General features: G+C 45.7%; 1 protein-coding gene across 2 annotated transcripts in view; it reads left to right on the top strand.

The window, feature by feature from the left end:
* Positions 1-434: 434 nt before the first annotated feature.
* Positions 435-21,679, top strand: part of ANKRD46 (ankyrin repeat domain 46) — a 38,796-nt gene continuing 17,551 nt past the window's right edge. The window contains exons 1-4 of one of the 2 annotated variants that reach the window (XM_089684643.1): positions 435-581; positions 7,271-7,355; positions 11,713-12,040; positions 15,891-16,124. In XM_089684643.1, the coding sequence (XP_089540769.1) occupies positions 11,730-12,040; positions 15,891-16,124 (545 nt within the window). In that variant the 5' untranslated portion in view covers positions 435-581; positions 7,271-7,355; positions 11,713-11,729. The remainder of the gene's footprint in view (positions 582-7,270; positions 7,356-11,712; positions 12,041-15,890; positions 16,125-21,679) is intronic. The other variant, XM_089684644.1, reaches the window with a different exon arrangement.

Genomic DNA, 21,679 nt, shown 5'->3' on the forward strand with positions numbered 1-21,679 from the left:
GGTTAAAAAAAGTGCAGCACTCAACACCTGCAGACGCGCAGGGGTTGCTTTTGGCGCAATTGTCACGCAGATGGCATTCAAAGGACTGAGCTGCCTTACGAATGTCGTACAAAACACACACAGACACGCATTCTCACGACGCGCAATTGTGAATGGGGCCCAAACCTTACAACGTGTGAGAAAGCCTGATCTCTGGCAATGGGCTCCTATGACAAGAATGTAGTGCAGCCATGCTAGGACTTACAGTCCCACAGGTAAGTCCTGGGGCGGCCTTTCCTGCCCCCTTCATGATTGTATACACACCACAGAACCTCTGCAGCACATCGCCCACAGGATGCCAATCTAACGTCACACCAATCAAGGCGCGCTCACGCAAGCTCTACGTGCGCGCCCACAACGTGGTTGCATTCAGCTCTGCGTCTTCCGCGTCCCTGTGACTGTTGTCCGGGAGCGCGCGTCTGACCTCGCTCCGCCCTCCGCTTGCAGCCTGGATCCCTCACTTCCGGTCCTCTGATGGATGGTTAGCAGTAGGCTGGCCTGTGCTGTGCCTGGGGGTTGCTGGCCGTGCAGCAGAATTGTAGGTAAGAGGCTGCGGGGACTTGTGGCACGGGATGTAATGGTGGGGACAGGACAGCCTGCAGTGACATCTCCGGGGAGGGGGCAGGACTGGGGAGGAGGAGGAGGAGACATCTGTGTCCAGAAGAAGGGGCAGGAGGTGGATGTGGTGGTCATGGGTTAGGTAGATGGAGCTCAGTGCCTGGCAGATGTGACATTAGGTGGTCACGGCATAGGACAACATAACCGGGGGCTGGGAGCTGCCAGGAATGCTTACATTTTTGGTAAGGGGCCTAAATGTGTAAATATGGTGTCCATGGGCTGAAATGTACTTCCTTACGTTGCCATAGGCCTGTATCCAGGGACAGATCATAAGGAGGAAAATAAAGCAAAAGGTATCTGCCATCTAATAGTCAGGAGCTGGGCATTTTCGGTAAGGGGTTTAGATGTGGTACCCAACTGCTAAAATGTGCTTCCTGTAGCTGTAGCAGAAGGGCCGAGGCGTTGCCGTGGCTGCGGCAGGAGGGCCGAGGCGTTGCCGTGGCTGCGGCAGAAGGGCCGAAGCGTTGCCGTGGCTGCGGCAGAAGGGCCGAAGCGTTGCCGTGGCTGCGGCAGAAGGGCCGAGGCGTTGCCGTGGCTGCGGCAGAAGGGCCGAGGCGTTGCCGTGGCTGCGGCAGAAGGGCCGAGGCGTTGCCGTGGCTGCGGCAGAAGGGCCGTGGCTGCGGCAGAAGGGCCGTGGCGTTGCCGTGGCTGCGGCAGGGGACCGTGGTGTTGTCGTGGCTGCGGCAGAAGGACCGAGACATTGCCCTAGGTACAGTAGAGTGCCAGGACATTGCAATAGGCCTGTGTCCAGGGACAGGTCATAAGGTGAAAAACTTGAGCAACTAAAGCAAAAGGTATCTGCCATCTAATATTCAGGAGCTGTGCATTTTTGGAAAGGTGCATAGATGTGGTGCCCAACTACTAAAATGTGCTTCCTATAGCTGTGGCAGGGGGCCGAGGCAATTCTGTCGCTGAGGCAGGAGGCCACGGCATTGCCCTAGTTACCATTGGGTGCCAGGACATTGCAATAGTCCTGTGTCCGGGTCATAAGGTGAAAATCTTGGGAAGATAAAGCAAAAGGTATCTGCCATCTAATGTTCAGGAGCTGTGCATTTTTGGTAAGGTGCTTAGATGTGTTGCACAACTGCTAAAATGTGCTTGCCGTAGCTGCGGCAGGGTGCGGAGGCGTTGCCGTAGCTGCGGCAGGGTGCGGAGGCGTTGCCGAAGCTGCGGCCGGGTGCGGAGGCGTTGCCGTAGCTGCGGCCGGGTGCGGAGGCGTTGCCGTAGCTGCGGCCGGGTGCGGAGGCGTTGCCGTAGCTGCGGCCGGGTGCGGAGGCGTTGCCGTAGCTGAGTAAGGAGGACGTGGCGTTGCCGTAGCTGAGTAAGGGGGCCGTGGCGTTGCCGTAGCTGCTGCAGGGGGCAGAGGCGTTGCCGTAGCTGAGTAAGGGGGCCGAGGCGTTGCCGTAGCTGCGGCAGAAGGGCCGAGGCGTTGCCGTAGCTGCGGCAGAAGGGCCGAGGCGTTGCCGTAGCTGCGGCAGAAGGGCCGAGGCGTTGCCGTAGTTACCGTTGGGTGCCAGGACATTGCAATAGTCCTGTGTCCGGGTCATAAGGTGAAAATCTTGGGAAGATAAAGCAAAAGGTATCTGCCATCTAATGTTCAGGAGCTGTGCATTTTTGGTAAGGTGCTTAGATGTGTTGCACAACTGCTAAAATGTGCTTGCCGTAGCTGCGGCAGGGTGCGGAGGCGTTGCCGTAGCTGCGGCAGGGTGCGGAGGCGTTGCCGTAGCTGCGGCAGGGTGCGGAGGCGTTGCCGTAGCTGAGTAAGGAGGACGTGGCGTTGCCGTAGCTGAGTAAGGGGGCCGTGGCGTTGCCGTAGCTGCAGCAGAAGGGCCGAGGCGTTGCCGTAGCTGCTGCAGGGGGCAGAGGCGTTGCCGTAGCTGAGTAAGGGGGCCGAGGCGTTGCCGTAGCTGCGGCAGAAGGGCCGAGGCGTTGCCGTAGCTGCGGCAGAAGGGCCGAGGCGTTGCCGTAGCTGCGGCAGAAGGGCCGAGGCGTTGCCGTAGCTGCGGCAGAAGGGCCGAGGCGTTGCCGTAGCTGCGGCAGAAGGGCCGAGGCGTTGCCGTAGCTGCGGCAGAAGGGCCGAGGCGTTGCAATAGGCCTGTGTCCAGGGACAGGTCATAAGGTGAAAAACTTGGAAAGACAAAGCAAAAGGTATCTGCCACCTAATGGTCAGGAGCTGTGCATTTTCGGTAAGGGGCTTAGATGTGGTGCCCAACTGCTAAAATGTGCTTCCTGTAGCTGCGGCAGGGGGTCGAGACATTTCTGTCACTGTGACAGGAGGCCATGGCATTGCCCTAGTTACAGTAGGGTGCCAGGACATTGCAATAGTCCTGTGTCCGGGTCATAAGGTGAAAATCTTGGGAAGATAAAGCAAAAGGTATCTGCCATCCTATGGTCAGAAGCTGTGCAGCTTAGTTAAGGGGCATAGATGTGGTACCCAAGGGCTAAAATGTTCTTCCTGTAGCTGTGACAGGGGGCCAAGACACTGCTGTAGCTGCTGTGGGGGGTAAGATATTGCTATAGCTGTGAAAGGTGGTGGAAACTTTCCTGTAGCTGCGTCAGGGCTCCCAGACGCTGCCATAGCTTTGGCAGGGGGCTTAGACAAGGTGGCCATAGCTGTGGCAGGGGGCTCAGACATGGTTCCTGTAGCTCTGGCACAAGTCTGACCCTGGTGATCATGTACTTTGGCACACAGAGTCTGGTGTCTGGCAGATCTGGCACTGAGGTCTGTGTCTGGGGACAGGTCATAAGGGGAAGAATTCGGGAGATAAAGCAAAAGGTATCTGAGATCATATGTCCAAGAACTGCAGGACTGAGACACCACTGACATGCCATATTTTTTTCATTTGGTTCATCTTCTGGTTGTTGGTTTGTAATAAAAGTAATTGTCTCTATAGCAGAATGATCAGATAGCAGACAAAGAATGGGAATGAAATCGGTCAGACTGAACCTAGTAGGCTTTTGTGTCTTACTGTAGTAGTCGGTCACCGTGGTGTTCGGAGCCAATAACAGGGAAAGTTGTTTGTCCATATGTTGTTATGGTTGTGGCCCTTACAGAAGCATCTGGTGGTTTCCATCTGTTTGTATAATCCGCTGTAGTTGGCAGAAATGGACAAATGGTTGTTGGTGGCTATGAAGTGATTTACCTGTTGTCCTGACAGTTCCTGAGATGACAAAGTCCCTGAAATGTCCAGGTTAAAATATGACTAACTACAGCTCTGTGTCCCCGGATGGGCAATTCTAGTGTATCAGAGATAATCCTAGCAACACATGTCCCTTGTGCCGTTGGTTCTAATTGAATTCTTTTGTCCTCCAATGTGCACCTCCAGCTAATGGCTCATCAATGGTGTCAGTGCCAGGAACTATGCCCCACTGTTGGTGACAGTGAGCGGAATAGTGCCCCAAAGGGCTGCAGTTTGGAGACCACTGTCCTGTATGACAAAAGATTTGTTCAAAGGTTATGCAAAGCTCAAACAGCATGAGGGTGCATAAGATTGCGCTGTTCTGGAGGCACAGGTTGTGGTGCGTTGTGTTGGCATTCATTTGTACAATTGAACAGCCTTGGAAGTGAAGCTGGCCATATACACCAGTAGGATTTTGTGTGAAAATTTTAGTTTTCAGAACTTTTGTTCAATTTTCTATTGTATGTGGTGTCAACTCAATGACCACAGTAGCAACTAAATTTGAAGGAGCATGGTGGAACATTTTTTTTTTTAATTAAAATTCCAACTGTGATTGTGGTTTTTGTTTGAAAATCAAGATTCCTCCGCACCTGTCTTGGATAGGACAGGTTAATTTGGTGAAAATGACCATCTTGCCGAAATTGTATTATTTTCGCACACTCCCGGTGCGGGTTCCCCCTCATTTCCTTCGGTTGCTTCAGGCGAAGTTAATGCGTTTTATCTGGGCCGATAAGCACCCCAGAGTATCCAAAAGTACGCTTTTTGCCCATAGACTTCAGGGTGGTCTTGGGGTGCCTAATGTGACTAAGTATTATCAAGCCAGATTGCCCCGCTGTCTATGTTGCACGCCTCTTCTGACGTCCCCCTCTGGGTCCTGTTGGAACTACCTTATTGTGCCCCTATCGCACTGTCGACGCTTCTATGGCTTCCCCCTGCCCTGCGCCCTATGGCACTGAGTCCGATGTTACTTCATGGCCTACAAGTTTGGTACTCGGTACGTTATTCTGGTGGCCTGATGTCACCTTTTCTGCCTTTGCTGCCAATTATTAACAACCCTCTTTTCCCACTGGGTTTAGATCACCCAGGGGCATTTTCTTGGTGGGTGACTAATGGTTTTTCGCAGGTGCAACACTTTTTGATTTTTCAGTCCTTTCCCACCTGGAACTCTCTTCAGGAATCCCGGAATATCCCCCCGGCGGAATTCTTTCGATACCTTCAATTGCGACACTGGCTGCTGTCGCTGCGGGGTACTTCTGCTTTCCCGTGCCAGAAATCTGCCTTTGAACAGCTTTGCCAACAGCGTTCGGGCGCTCCGGGCCTTATATCCCTTCTTTATGCAGCTCTGAACAGACGCTCGTCGCATACTTCTCTTTCATATGTTGTTCAGTGGGAGCGCGACCTGGGAGTGGTTGTGGATCCGGAGGACTGGAATAAGGCCTGGTCACTCATAGCTAAATGTTCATTTAATACGACCACACTGGAGGCAGCCTATAAGGTATTGTTTCGTTGGTACTGGGTTCCGGCTCGGTTGGCCCGGGCTAACCCTGCCTGTAGTGATCAATGTTTTCGGGGTTGTGGCCATCGTGGTGATGTATTGCATGTCTGGTGGTCATGCCCGAGACTGTTTCGTTTTTGGTCTCATGCGTTTGGCCTCCTTTTCACCTTGTTCCATCTCTCCATACGCCGGGATGCTCGGTATGCCTTGCTTCATTGCCCCATACCGGGCCTCTTGGCTCACCAGCAGAAGTTGGCTTCCTATCTGTTTTTATCCACCACTAGAACAATTGCTCAGGCCTGGAAGAGCCGTTTGTTCCTCTTCAGGGGGTGTGGGATCGTATGACCACTATGATGCTCAACGAACAGATGTCGAGTATCCGCAACGACTCCCAACGTAAATTTTTGAAAATATGGGAGCCGTGGTTGCAATATGGCTTTCCCTCACTCTCCCCGGCCAGTCTGGGGATGTAATGGCGTTCGGTATTGGCGCTCTTGGACCCCTGCTCTTTGCCCCCCCTTTTTTTTTCTCTTTCTTCTTTTTTCTCTCTCTCTCTGTTTTTGGCATGACTGGACAGCTGCATTTACTTGTTATAGTCAGTTACATTAATGTTTTGTAACTTATGTGCCATTGATAGCCCCTGCGTAGGCGTACCTTTTGCCCTGTTGGTGTTAGAGCACTGTTTTTCCTTTTTTGTAATTTTGCATTTTGTTTATCTGTGCAATTGATAGCCCCTGCGTGGGCGTGTTTTATTGCCTCTGTTTTATACTGTTTAAAAAATTAATAAAAACCATTAAAATAGAAAATCAAGATTCCTCCAGAGGTTGTTAGGGGTTCCTTGAGCGATGAGAAATTTCTGCCTCTCAGAAAAGTTTCCACTGACACCATTGATCCTATTAACTATCTGTAAGGGGTAATTCTTCCAAATGTCCACAAGTGTAAGGAGCATTCTTCCCACGAACTATGACACTGATGTATCATGAGTTGTACATGTCTAGCAGGGGTTTCCTGAGACTAGAAACCTTTACTTCAAGGATTCCTGTGTTGAAAAGGTTGCAAAAGGCTGTCCTAGGCACAAAACAAACCCAATTACAACATCTGGAATTCCATTCAAGTAGCACATCTGGACATAATTTTAAGAAATTTTGAATGAAGTGAGGAAATGTACTGACAAATGATTTTTCTGAATTTTCATACAAGCAAAGCTGGTGTATGGCCAGCTTGAATCAGAAATAAAACCATTGACTTAACAGTTTCAAAAAACAGTTACGTTCCCAGCATCCCGGGATTGGTAATTGCCACAGTTGTGCTAATTGTCACAGTTGCTTGCGCTGTCAACCAAACTGTCAAACCATCAAATGGCTGGTGTCACAACTGATCATGTGTGCAGCATCATGATAATTGCAGATAGAACAGCTAAGATGTTAGCCTCCTTGGCTGAAAAGGATAGGGGGGCTTAGTTCTGCTTTAAGTCAAAATTTACTCTGCAGTTAGTGCTTGTTCACACTAGCAGTTGAAGGGCAGTAAAACCCTGTGGTTGAGCCGTGTTGTCACCGTTTCCCAACCTCTCCCCCTATAAATGCAGAGACAGTGTCCATGGGTGTACACATGGCCATGATGTTTTGCTTCGCCGCCACCCCAGGAATATACCCCCTGTTGCTTTTGGCAGACATAGTGCCCATTGAATGCGACCCATTCATGTGAATAGGACCGCTCTGCAGGCGACCTGCAACCTCATGCAATGCAAAAAATCACGCTGTGTACTAGCTCCACTAATTAAGAAAAAAAGAAAGGAAAACAATGAGAAGTTGTACAGTAAAATTGTTGAAAATTGAGTGACCAACAATGTCTGGAATACTAAACATTGCCCTGAGTATTACCTACACAGAGAAGCTCTGCACTGTATGTGAACTGACCAGAAGTATTCTTCTTTTTCCAGATCTAAAAAGTAAGTCTGTTGGACTGCAAATTATCAACCCAGCGTGGAGACATAGACTGGATTCCTTTGACTGATTGAAGAACATGTAAGATGATTTTTTTTTGTGTGTGAATGTTTGTTTGGTTAAAAGAAAACTGCAATTCTCTTATTGGCCCATGGGGACCATTTATTAGCCAACCCTTTCTCTCCTCATGTATGTTTAAAGCGGGCAATCTGATTTTAAAGCAATCTGTCAGAAAAAAACTGTCAACCTGTCCATGGAGGTGCAGGCTCCATCAGATGTCAGTGTGCGGCCTCCATTAATCAGTTGTCATGTCCAGAGAAGGGGCCCCTTCCACTGTCAGTATGAACGTCAAAGCTTGGAACCACTCCATCAATTCCCATACATATTCGTACAGAGATGTGCTAGTCCTGGGATGGTTGTGATGGAACTTTCTATTTATAGTTTTGCATTATGACATGGAAATGAGAGATACTGTAAAACGGAATTGTCTTGAGTAATACAAACCGGATCCGATGTTCAAATCCAGCTGCCTTGCATATAGCAAAGGATTTGTGATGGTTTTGTGCGCACTGGGTCGCTGACTTTGACAGTTTTGCAAAGGGCCACATCAGATTTTTACTTAAAACAGTTTTAAACCCAAAAATTATATTGCAGCTTGCCAATTCTTAGATGTGATGGTTATTTTAGTTTTATTTTTAGGCTTTTTCTTTTACTTTCACCTGGTGATCTGGACAGTAAGTTCCTTTTTTTTTTTTCTTTTGTTTTGTTTTTTTTTTTTTGTTTTCTGCTTTAAACTTTTTATTAAGTTATGAAAGGATAGGTACATGAAAAACAGGGCCTGTTCGGCATTCCCAGGCCTGAAAGGTACGTAACAACAAAGGAATTACAGTATAATAACCAACTAATGCTTAAAAGAACAGCAAACAACTTCTCACTCATGATAAGCATGGCAAAGGAGAAGTACACCAGGGGGGTAAAATATGAGAAAGTCCTGCAGGGCAAGGAAATGCTCAATAAAGGTATAACTGAGCACAATCAGCAAGATGATCCGAGGTCTTGACATATATTGGGACCATAATGTGACAGGAGACAGAAAATATCAACATGAGAAAATATTACTTTCCGATATATGACTCAGTAGTGTCAGTTGAATCGACCCAGAGGTCCCACTAAGGATACCAATAGTCTATCAATTTTAGAATGATTGTCTTTCTAGCATAGAACAAAAGAAGGCCTAATAGGGTTCTGGTTGGCCTTACATCGGCTAGAGGTTCTACAAGACCTGATAGGCATACTTGAGGTTGCAAAGGAACAGTAGTGAGTCTGGTAATACAGCAGCCCAGTAATGGCGTTGTGGACAGGCCCATAGCATATGTATATAATCAGCTGACCCACTCCCACATTGCCAACAGATTGGTTAGACACTCGAGTATATGTTATGGAGCCTCAGTGGCGTAGGATAAATTCTGTTCAAAATCTTGAACTGTATCAATCTACCGCGTGCTGGCACTATGTGCGTGAAACGGTAATCCAAAACCTCTTCCCAGTCCTAACCATCAAGGTCTGATACACTTGAAATGCAGAGATTCTAAACCTGGAGGGGTCTCTCAGCAGCTCCTCCATGGAAGGAAGCAAGAAGAGTCAATGGAGAAGCCCAGAACTGTTTAGAATAGGCAGGTATCTGAACAGATAAGAGTTAGGTAGGTTAAACTGTTCTTTAAAACGGTCAAACGATTTCAGGTTGGTTCCATCACAAACATGCTCTAGGACAGTGGTTCTTTCTAATGCCGCGACCCCTTAATACAGTTCCTCATGTTGTGGTGACCCCCAACCATAAAATTATTTTCGTTGCTACTTCATAACTGTAATTTTGCAGTGGGAGGACTAGCGCCCCATCACTGATGTCAGTGGGATGAATAGTGTCCCATCGTTGGTATCAGTGGGAGGAATAGTGCCCCATCATTGGTGTCAGTGGGAGGAATAGTGTCCCATCATTAGTATCAGTGGGAGGAATAGTGCCCCATCATTGGTGTCAGTGGAAGGAATAGTGCCCCATCATTGGTGTCAGTGGAAGGAATAGTGCCCCATCATTGGTATGAGTGGGAGGAATAGTGCCCCATCATTGGTATCAGTGGGAGGAATAGTGCCCCATCATTGGTATGAGTGGGAGGAATAGTGCCCCATCATTGGTGTCAGTGGGAGGAATAGTGCCCCATCATTGGTGTCAGTGGGAGGAATAGTGCCCCATCATTGGTGTCAGTGGGAGGAATAGTGCCCCATCATTGGTGTCAGTGGGAGGAATAGTGCCCCATCATTAGTATCAGTGGGAGGAATAGTGCCCCATCATTGGTGTCAGTGGAAGGAATAGTGCCCCATCATTGGTATGAGTGGGAGGAATAGTACCCCATCATTGGTGTCAGTGGAAGGAATAGTGCCCCATCATTGGTATGAGTGGGAGGAATAGTGCCCCATCATTGGTGTCAGTGGGAGGAATAGTGCCCCATCATTGGTATGAGTGGGAGGAATAGTGCCCCATCATTGGTATGAGTGGGAGGAATAGTGCCCCATCATTGGTATGAGTGGGAGGAATAGTGCCCCATCATTGGTATGAGTGGGAGGAATAGTGCCCCATCATTGGTATCAGTGGGAGGAATAGTGCCCCATCATTGGTGTCAGTGGGAGGAATAGTGCCCCATCATTGGTATCAGTGGGAGGAATAGTGCCCCATCATTGGTATCAGTGGGAGGAATAGTGCCCCATCATTGGCGTTAGTGGGAGGAATAGTGCCCCATCGTTGGTGTCAGTGGGGGGAGGAATAGTGCCCCATCGTTGGTGTCAGTGGGGGGAGGAATAGTGCCCCATCGTTGGTGTCAGTGGGGGGAGGAATAGTGCCCCATCGTTGGTGTCAGTGGGGGGAGGAATAGTGCCCCATCGTTGGTGTCAGTGGGGGGAGGAATAGTGCCCCATCGTTGGTGTCAGTGGGGGGAGGAATAGTGCCCCATCGTTGGTGTCAGTGGGGGGAGGAATAGTGCCCCATCGTTGGTGTCAGTGGGGGGAGGAATAGTGCCCCATCGTTGGTGTCAGTGGGGGGAGGAATAGTGCCCCATCGTTGGTGTCAGTGGAGGGAGGAATAGTGCCCCATCGTTGGTGTCAGTGGGGGGAGGAATAGTGCCCCATCGTTGGTGTCAGTGAGGGGAGGAATACTGTCTCATCGTTGGTGTCAGTGGGGGGAGGAATAGTGCCCCATCGTTGGTGTCAGTGGGGGGAGGAATAGTGCCCCATCGTTGGTATTAGTGACACAAATGATGGGGCACTATCCCTTCCACTGACACCAATGATACTTACCTTGCTGACTCCTGCTCCAGCCTGGGCTCGCTCTCTCCCTCTCCCATCTACAGCCTGCATACCTGGCTGCAGCAGCAAAATTTGCACTTACCTGTCAGCTGTCTTCCTTCTCTGGCCTCTCTCTTCACTCGTTCCTGCAGCTCCCTCGATCTTCTTCGATCTCCGCGCGCTGCAGCTCGGCTCCTCCTCTCCAAGCTCCACCTTCTCGCTGGTGATTGGCCGCCTGTGTGCCTCTCCTGAGCTACAGTTCCGGTGGCCAATCAGCGGCGAGGAGGCGGTGACAGGGGCAGCATATCATCCCGCCCACACATCGCCGGAGAGAGGAGCGGTGTCTCGGTTCCTAAGACCATCGGAAATATGTGTTTTCCGATGGTCTTAGGCGACCCCTGGGAAATGGTCATTCGACCCCCAGGTTGAGAACCGCTGCTCTAGGACATTATTCCCCTAACAGCCCAAATCGATGGGTTTGGAATTTATTTTAATTGTTATTATTAATACTATTTTTTCTACACTGTCATTTAAAAAAAAAATTTTCATCACTTATTGCTGTCACAAGGAATGTAAACATCCCCTGTGACAGCAATAGGCACATGACAGGTACACTTTATGGAAGGATTTGGGGTCTATGAGACCCCATATCTCACCTCTGCACTTGAAAGCATTCAAAACAAGATCAGAGTTTTTGAATGCTCTCAGATTTTGAAAAATGGAGACCAACGTTTCTGAGTAAACTGGAAGTGATATTAGGTCATTGCTTCCAGTTTACTATAAAGGAGAGGATCAAAGCTGATTCCTAGGTTTTTTTCAACTGTCGGTCGGACAGGAGATCACAAGAGAACCGCGGGGGGGTGTAGATATGGAAGATTGCGAAGAGCCAAGGGAAGCCACTTTGAGTACCACTGACGCATTGGTATCATCCAAGGCCAACCAATTATGTGCGTGAGATAGGAGGGCCAGTGAGTCTGTTTTTCAGCAGATCAAGCTGTCCTGCAGATGTAGAAGTTAGAGGGTGGACCCAAATCATTTATGCTGTAACAGACATTTATTTGGTGGATATATTCTATGTGTAAATAAATCTTTTTGATTATTACAGTACATCCACGTGCAACCATGTCCTATGTGTTTGTGAATGATTCATCCCAGACCAACGTCCCCCTGCTGCAGGCCTGCATTGATGGGGACTTCAACTACTCCAAGCGACTCCTTGAAAGTGGCTTTGACCCTAATATCCGGGACAGTCGTGGCCGCACTGGCCTGCACTTGGCTGCAGCTAGAGGAAACGTAGACATCTGTCAGCTGCTGCACAAGTTTGGAGCAGATCTTCTGGCAACGGATTACCAGGGGAATACAGCACTTCACTTATGTGGCCATGTTGACACTATTCAGTTCCTTGTCTCTAATGGCCTTAAAATTGACATATGGTAAGTGCTTGTTGCAAGGTGTTCCATGTTTCTCTACCAAAGATTTTTACTGAGCAGACCCATTACACAAAGGAGAACTGTAAATATAATCTGAAGTGTCAATGTAGTTAATATTTTCCCTGCCACTGAACAAAAGAGAGGTGAGAAAAGGTGACATCATGACGTCACAAAAATACCGCAGGTCATCTAAGTATATACACATGCATCATAGCACATATTCGCTGAGGGCAGAATTTCAGCGTTGTAGGAAAATCTATATATTTTTACACTGTTGCACGAGAGCATCGGTGTATACCCAAGTATGACTGCATACAACCATTCACTTCTGTGGCCATTCATATGCACCACTTGCAGCTTCACAGGCGGGTAAAATTGCTGAGATTTTATGCTAACAGATTTTAAGCTTCAAACCGCCCGTGTGCATGCATTTGGAGCAGAATCATGGCTGCTTTCCAGCTGCCTAACTTAAACACATGGCAGGTGTTTTTAAACTGTTTAAAACCAACTTCAGAGTTTTTTTTCCCACCTCTGCCTTCCCGGTCCTTTTTAGTGGATTGAAAAGCTGGGAGGCAGGGGCAGGCATGCCCATTGCTGTGATTGGCTGTAACAGTGGTCACATGATTGAAATCCCCTGATCACAAGTATGCATCGGGAACTTTCCGTGACACTTCATTTACTGTGCTGGCAGCGCTCTCTCAGCACAGTAAACTGTTTACATATAGAAGGATATATGTGACCACTCGGTGTTAAAAATCCCCTCGCCAAGAGGCTGCATATTCATGCGGCCGGAAGGAAGAGGTTAAAGTGATATGTAGACCCTTTTTTGTTTTTTTTTTTATATACAACAAACATGTTATACTTGCCTGCTATGTACAATGGTTTTGCACAGAGCAGCCCCAATTCTCCTCTTCTTGGGTCCCCCGCTGGCACTCTGGGCTCCTTCTCTTTTCCGCATGCCACCATAGGAAGCCGCTTTCTATGGAGGCACATGTGCAGGCTCAATCTCAAGCCAAGCTGTGTGTGTCTATTGACGAAGACAGTGTGGCACGGACCCACCTCCTGCTCCCTCGTCACTGGATTTGATTGACAGCAGCAGGAGCCAGTGGCTCCTACTGCTCTCACTGAGTCCAGTGGGTAGGGAGAGAGAGAGCAGCACCACTGCTCTTGTGCACAGTGCTAGATCGAGATTGGGCTCAGGTAAGTACACAGGGAGGGAGAGGGGAAAGCTGCACATAAACGCTTTTACAACCACTTTAAGGATCTTTGGTGATGAGTTACGTCACAGTGCAAGAAGCTAGAGAGGTCACTGTTACTGTTGGCTAAGCATTTGAAAATACTTTATTGCCCATAGTCTAAGCAGTTGGGCACTTTAAACTAGATAATGCAGGGTTAATGCTTAGAAATTTGCTTGCTTGGAGCAGTGTTTCTTAACTTTTTTCCAGTCAAGGCACCCTTTAAAATTTAGCACAATCTTGAGGCACTCTGTTCTAAAATGTAGAAAAACTAAAGCATGCCATAGACCAGGGGTGGACAACTTTGGCCCTCCAGCTGTTGGTGAACTACAAATCCCATCATGCCTCTGCCTTTTGGAGTCATACTTGTAACTGTCAGTTTTGCAATGCCTCATGGGACTTGTAGTTCTACAACAGCTGGAGGGCCACAGTTGCCCACCCCTGCCATAGACAGTTCGAATCTCAGCCGGTTCAGGCTGAGATTTGAACCATGTATGGGCAGGTTGAATGTACCCAAGTTGATTGATCAATTTTGGGCACAACCAGCCTGACGGATTTTACATGTGATTATTGCTAGCGGCTGTTGTAGCCACTAGCAAGAATCACTGTGTTCCCCCGGCATGGACGGCTTCCCCTGCCCCCCCCACAAGGAGACATGATGGCTTTGCAGGAGGGATTCCCTTGTCAAGACTGACTGTGTTCATGGGGGAATCCAGTGAATTTCTTACCTGCAGACCATGGTTGCATGAAAGACATTTTCACCATCTATGTCTATCCGGTGCCCTGTACATCATTTTTAGACATTTTTTTAGGCATTTTGCCAAGGCACCCCTGAAGAACCCAGAAGGCACCCTGGTTGAAAAAGTCTGCCTTAGAGAGTTTTACTTTCTCATGTATTCAGTTCACCAATTTACATCTATGAGTATGATGGACATGAGAGTTTGCATGTAATTTGGTCTCAGGCTCCCTGTCTGTTGCAGTAAATGTCAGTGAACACACATTTGAATTTTATTTGGAGGTCATAAATGAGGATGTTTGAAAGGTGAAGGGAAATTCTTATTTACACAATAGTTTGTGACAATTTGATGTATTTTGTCAGATTCTCTAGACCATTCATTAACCTCTCTGTTATCTGTGTAAACCATGAGCTGGTCTATACCCTGTGTTACAGTTCACATTTTTTCTCTGGTCCAGAAATTGACACACCCTGGTATATCAGTCCCCCTGTTATTCATTGAATGATGTGCCATGTCATCCCCCCCCCCCCCCCCCAAGACTAGTTATCTGATAACTAAGGACTGACAGTCAAGCAGCAGCGGGAGAGGTGCAGAAAGAACAGGTCTACCAAATGGTTGAAGAAGAAAAAGGAAGATCCATGTACTGCAGGTGCTCAGGTACAGCATCCTCTCCAGCAAGTTGAACAGTTGGCTGCACAGTAATGTTGTCTCACAAGATGTCACTCCAACTGAGACTAGCACTTACAGGCAGCAGGCCCTTGGATGATTTCACACTACAGATATGCAGCTATGAGACTGCATGCACAGGTTTATAGCTGCAGAGCTGCAATCAGAAATACTCACCCTTTGTGCTGATTGCAGCTCTGTTGTTTAAAACCAGGCAGGTAGCATGCCTGGCTATTTTAAGAGGACAACATAGCTTAGTGATCTTTCTGTACAGCATACTGCTGAGTATGGGTATTTTGTGTTGGGGCTGCTGGGAAGTTGGAAACAAAAATTAAAATATTCAAATTGTACAGTTTTAACACCTTTTTCTTTTGGCATTATTTTTTGGCTTTAAAGCAGAACTCCATGAAAACATTTTTGCTGTGCCCGCACTCCATGTGTTAACTGCTTGTTTTGTCTAGGGGCACACCAAAAGGGTATACTTACCCAATCCTTTGCTCCTCCGGGAAACCACACTCCTCCATGGCTAGTGGTGGACTGTTCCTGCCATCCTCACGTCCAGAGCTGATCTATGGGCGTGATGACATCAGGAACAGTCCATTCACAAGAATGCAAGGGGGCAGGAGCAACTGGGACATGTCTTGCACTCGGAGGATCAGCGGATAGGGTATGTATATCTCGGCTCTGAGATCCCCTAGACAAAAATGAGCAGTTAACCCGTGCAGTGGGTAACATTTTTGCCCAGGATTCTTCATTAAACAGACAACACTAATGTAACCAAAAGTGCAATATTCAATGCACAGCCATGTTGTAAATATGTGCAAATACAATGTAATAATATTTTTGTACCTGCTAGGATCTGTCCAGCGTTTTTTGCTGTCTGTATCCCATTGGAGAAGTTTCTCTTCACTTCCTGTCCCGAAGGCAAAACAGGAAGTGAGGAAATCTTTCCAAAATGGATGGAAATCCCGAGTTAAACAGTTGTCACTGAAACAAGTGTCCCCTTTGGATGATTTGACTTCTCTCCCTGTCTTGGTGACAGCTGTAAAATGGGAGATTTCCCATTCTGGTTTGGTGACAATGGTCATCTTGGAAGCCCCTAAATGTTTTCAAAGAGGGAGTAGTTGGTTCTGAAATGGTTTTGATATTTTGTTGCGGCAACATAGTGCTTCTTAGAGTTCTTCCTTAATGAACTTATTCTTAATTCCTTTCCAGCAATCACCAAGGGGCCACTCCTCTTGTCCTAGCCAAACGCAGAGGAGTGAATAAAGAAGTCATCCGCATGTTAGAGTCTCTGGAAGAGCAAGAAGTGAAGGGCTTCAATAGAGGCACTCACTCTAAAATGGAGACCATGCAGACGGCTGAAAGCGAAAGGTATGTCCAATGCTCTGAGCTGCTAATGGAAAAGGGACACAGCACTCTGTCGGAAGGATCCACGGAGGAAGATTGGTACGTTGGGAGCTCTTTATATTTTTACCTAATTCCTCCTTGCTTAACTACTGCTTCATGCTGCACACAACACTGCTCATGTGCTAACTTTTCCTTTCAGTGCCTCAAGCCTCATCTCCCTACAGGACAGAATGTATTATTATATATTGTTGCCTCTGACCGTTTAAATTTAGCAACCACGCTTGATTTGTTAAAAAAAAGGCCAAATGATTGTCAACAAGATGGCAATTCCAGTGCCCAGATGCTCACCTAAATTGCCCCCCCCCCCCCAAATAATGTTAGCTTTTTTCTGATGAATTGAGGGAGTTGTTTTGTTTTTTTTTCTCTGCATCCTTTTTATTTCTTCAGAGTTGACCTGTTGATCCCACCAATAAGAGACTTCCTGTCCTAACGTGACAGTGCCAACAGAGTCTGCACCCCTGCAGGAGCAGCATTGTCACCTTAGGAATCACAGAATGTTGGTTGGCTGTGTGCTGTTTTTTTTGCACAATCAACCTATATTGCAGTTTCCAGCTCTTGCACTGTGTGCTGATGACAAGTGGTGTACAAAGCCATAGGGCGATGCACAGCTTTGTACCACAAAAAAGGTTAGTTTAAAAAATTTGGAAAACGTGTGTGATGAAGTCACTTTGTTTTTGGAGCGAATCATTAATTCTGCGCGAAATGAGTGAAGATATGAGGATGTAGAATAGGGTAATCTAAGGCTAGAGATGGCTGTCTCCTGTCTATATTCAACTTTCACCCCACCAACATGCAAAGTTTCTGTTGATACTTCTAGTCTGAATTGGCTACTGGGCAAGGTGAACATTCCTAAGTAATCTTAATAGTCCTGTATTGTGATCTTCAATGTTGATAAGCTGGAATTGCATGAAAACCAATGCACGCTCCATCACACGTATACCTGACATGAGGGAAAAACAGAAGCTGATGCTAATTTTATTTTGAAGATGCCAGTTGTCTGCATATGTCGACCCTATGGCTTCAATACTTTGAGTTACCAACCTAAAAGTGTGCAGATTAGAATAAAAAAGTCACAAGTCCCTATTCAGATGCAGAACAAGCATACAAATAAGAGTTTGTAATTTATAAATATTACAGCAAGGTGGTCAGCTAAGCAACTAACATTTTCATAAGCAAGGGCAGCCTACATATGTATTCCGTCACAGGTTTCCTTTAACCCCTTGGCGTCGACGTCACACAAATATGTGTCTCACAGAACCAGGCTTTGTTCCATGGGGCCGCATATTTGCGTACCTGTCTTTGTGATGGGAGGGTCCCGATTCTGGGTCACATGATCGCTGTGATAGCCTCTGATTGGCTATCACAGTGATCAGTCACTGTGAAGCCTGCTCCCCTTGGTTTTTTCCTCTTTGAATCTCTCTCTCCCCCCCCCCCCCCCCCTCTCTCTCTCCTTGCATAGAGAAAAAAAACTGTAAAAATACCTAGATCAAGGTTTGATCTAGTTCAGTGCCAGGGTCAAAGGTCACAATTTATTTTTTTTATTTTTTATTTTTTTTTACTTGGTATCGGTGTCAGTGTGTTTTTGGGCTGTAGTACAGGTACAAACAACGAGTATCATACACATATATGGTATCGCTGCAATATTCAAGAGCTGGAAAATTTATTTTGGGTTGTTCTTTGGTGCTAGGTTATGGTAGTAACAAGAAACACACAACTAAATATTTTTAAAAAAATTTTTTTTTTTTTTTACTGTTTTGGGCCAGTTTTCCTTTTGATAAAATTTAAGATTTGTTTTACTCTTAGGCGTGAAGGGGTTAAGGTGAACCTTTTAACCCTGTGTAGTGTTGACTTGTACTTTGTTCAGACACAGGAGAGAGAGAGAACATTTAGGTCAAGAATCATGATAAGAAAATAGAGAGGGAGGAAAGGGTTAAAAAGGAGTGGAGAAAGAGAGGAAAAAAAATGGGGGGGCTGCATAGGGATGAGGGTTAGGGGAAGATAGCGTACCACCTCACTAGTTTGTGGAATACCTTGAAGATTAAAGACAGGGTAATAGACCAGCATATTATTTTATTGTATTGCGCACTAAAATAATTATTATTATACAGGATTTATATAGCGCCAACAGTTTGCGTAGCTCTTTACAAACTGAGGGCGGTCATTACAGTTACAATACAATTTGGTACAAGAGGAATTAGAGGGCCCGGCTTGTTAGAGCTTACAATATGAGAGAGAGGGTCAAGTGATACAAAAGGTAATAACTGTGGGGGATGAGCTGATGGAGAAAGTAAAAACACAGTGTATTAGTTCGAAGCAGGATACGCTTCTTTAAAGAGAAGGGTTTTCGGGGATTATCTAAAGATGGATAGATTAGGGGATGGTCGGACAGATGGGGGTAAGGAGTTCCAAAGAATGGGAGAAGCTGGGAAAAAGTCCTGAAGGCGAGAATGGGAGGACCGAAGAGAACGGTTTGCTTGATATTTTGAGAGCAGGCTAGTGATGTAGCTGGCGGCTGAGTTGTAGGTGGCTTTACAAGTTATTAGTATTTTGAATTTTATTCGTTGGATGAGCAGAAGCCAGTGGAGGAATTGGCAGAGAGGTGTAGCAGACACTGAACGGCTGGAAAGGTGGATGAGTAAAATAATAAAAAAAAAACCCTGAAACATACTTTCAACTCAGTCACGGGAATTTGAACTCCGTGAACTTAAGAAATCAGGTATACACATGTGATGTTTACCCATGTGTATAGCCAAAGTTTTATGAAAGGAGTGGCCTATTGCTGTCAAGTGGTGAAGCAGATAATATGCGAGGGAGAAGTCTAGGGGAAAGACGTAACCCTAGTAATAAGCTTGTGGATGCCATACATATACAGATTGTAAGTTGGGGCAATTTCATGGAATGTGAATAAGAGAGCCTTTTTTAGAGCTCATGCCAGCAGCAATTCATCGTGTATGGGTAAATCCTATGAGAGGAGATAGGCGTCCTGTAGCATCTAGTAAATATTTTATTATTATTAAACAGGATTTATATAGCGCCCACAGTTTGCTCAGCGCTTTAAATTTTATAATTGTGTTCCTGCATGGTTACAGTTAGGAAGCCTTTGCGAATCGAAAACAGGAGTTTTCTAAGGCTAAAGCTATGGACATGCCAGTCTATTATACTCTGCAGCTGACTAGCTCTGCAACAGCACTTCATATCGGGAAGATCTGTGCCCCCACTGTCTTTGGCAAGTGATAAATGGGTAAAACTTATTCTTGGGGGTTTTGATTTACAAAGAAACGAAGTAAAAGCCTTATGTAAATGGTTAAAAGGTTGCAGTGAACTTAATCGAGACAGTTTGCATTATGTAAAAGAACTTAAGAAGCACAGTCATTTTCAAAGTCCTTCCAAACCACTAAGAACAGGACCTGTCCCAATTATTAAGGTCCTGTTGGAAGGTTTTAAGCAAAGGCCAATAGTTGTGGGAGTAGAGGTCTTTGAGGTTGTGGAAACTGTATTTCCAAGTACGTAATAGCTCCAGATTTCCCGTGGAAATGGCAATGGCATTGTAAAACCATCTCAGGAGGCAAAGTTACGTTTCAAAGTGGGGGAGCGAGGGCTGGTCTGATCATAACATGTTACATCCTGAATATCGGTGTAACATGTTATGAAAGGTGAACGTATTCTTTAATATCTGGGTTTGAGCAAATACTGCAAAGAATGGGCTAAAGGGGACATCCCTGCTGGTCCTGTTTCTTATAGAGAACGCATCCAATAGATGGCCATTACGTTTACTCTGACAGGGACGTACAACCCTTGGCAAAAAAGTACGGAATCACCACTCTTGGAAAATAATCATTCAATTGTTTAATTGTGTAGAAAAAAACTAATCAGACATGCCTCAGAACTATTTTCATTTAACATTCCAACCTTCTGGCTTTAAGAAACGCTTAAAAAAGAAAAAAGAAAGCTGTAGTCAGTTGCAACTGTTTTTGCAGATCAAGCAGAGGAAAAAAATATGGAATTTCTCAATTCTAAGGAAAATATTATGAAATCAAGAAAAAAAAACCCACTGCAGTACACCACTAGTACTTTGTTGCAGCACTTCTGACTTTTATAACAGCTTGAATTCTCTGAGGCATGGATTTAACTATCGACAAACTGTATTCTTCATCTCTTATTGCAGTTGCCAGATCAGCTTTGCAGGTTGGAGCGTTGTCATGGACTCTTTTCTTTAATTTCCACCATAGATTTTCAATTGAATTGAGGTCCGGACTATTTGTAGGCCATGCCACTGACATTATGGGGTTTATTTACTAAAGCTGGAGAGTCCAAAATCAGACTCCCTTCTGCATAGAAACCAATCAGCTTCTAACCTCAGCTTGTTCAATGAAGCTTTGGCAATGAAACCTGGAAGCTGATTGGTTTCTATGCAGAAGGGAGTCTGATTTTGGACTCTCCAGCTTTAGTAAATAAACCCCTATATGTCTTTCTTGAAGGAAAGTTTTCACGTTTTTTTCCCTATGGTAAGATGCATTATCATCCTGAAAAACGATGTCATCATCAGCAAACATCCTTTCTATTGATGGAATAAGAAAAGTGTCCAAAATCTCAATATAAACTTGTGCATTTATTAAATATTTAATGACTGCCATCTCCCCCGTACCTTTACCTGACATGCAACCTCATATTATCAATGATTGTGGAAATTTGTATGTTTTCTTCAGGCGGTCATCTTTATAGATTTCATTGAAACGGCACCAAACAAAAGTTGCAGCATCATCACCCTGCCAAATGCAGATTCGTGATTCATCACTGAATATCACTTTCATCCAGTCATCCACAGTCCATGATTGTATTTTTTTTCTTTTGTTTAGGTGTTAATGATGGTTTTCTTTTGGCTCTTCTGTATGTAAATCCCATTTCCTTTGGGTGATGTCTTACAATTCATCCTCAGACATTGACTCCAGTTTCTGCCCATTTGTTCCTAATTTTTTTTGTTGTGTATTTTCTGTTTTCAAGGCATATTGCTTTAAGTTTTCTATCTTGATGCTTTGATGTCTTCCTTGTTATACCAGTACTCTTCCCTTTTACAGCCTTCCCATTTGATTTGTACTTGGTCCAGATTTTAGACACAGCTGACTGGGAAAAACCAACATCTTGTGAAACATTCTGTGATGGTTTACCTTCTTGAAGAAGTCTTATAATCCTCTCCTGTGTTTCATCTGACATCTCTCGTGTTGGAGCCATGATTCATGTCAATCAGTTTGGTGCAACAGCTTTTTTTAACTGCAGACTAATTAGCAGATGTAATCAGATGCAGATGTTTGTTTTATAACTGCAAAGTACATGATCGATTCCATAATATTTTCCTCAGAATTGAGTGATTCCATATTTTTTTCCTCTGTTTGATCTGAAAAAATAGTTGCAATTGACTACAGTTTTCTTTCTTTTTTATTTTTTTAAGTGTTTCTTAAAGCCACAAGGTTGGAATGTTAAATGAAAATCGTTTTGAGGCATGTCTGTGATTGTTTGTTTTTTTTTTTTTCTACACATTTAAATAATTGAATGAACATATTCCAAGAGTGGTGATTTCATACTTTTTGACGGGTTGT

Source organism: Staurois parvus, unplaced genomic scaffold, assembly GCF_062004578.1.
Source record: "Staurois parvus isolate SC_StPar_1 unplaced genomic scaffold, SC_StPar_1.0 ptg000351l, whole genome shotgun sequence".
Taxonomy (NCBI): domain Eukaryota; kingdom Metazoa; phylum Chordata; class Amphibia; order Anura; family Ranidae; genus Staurois; species Staurois parvus.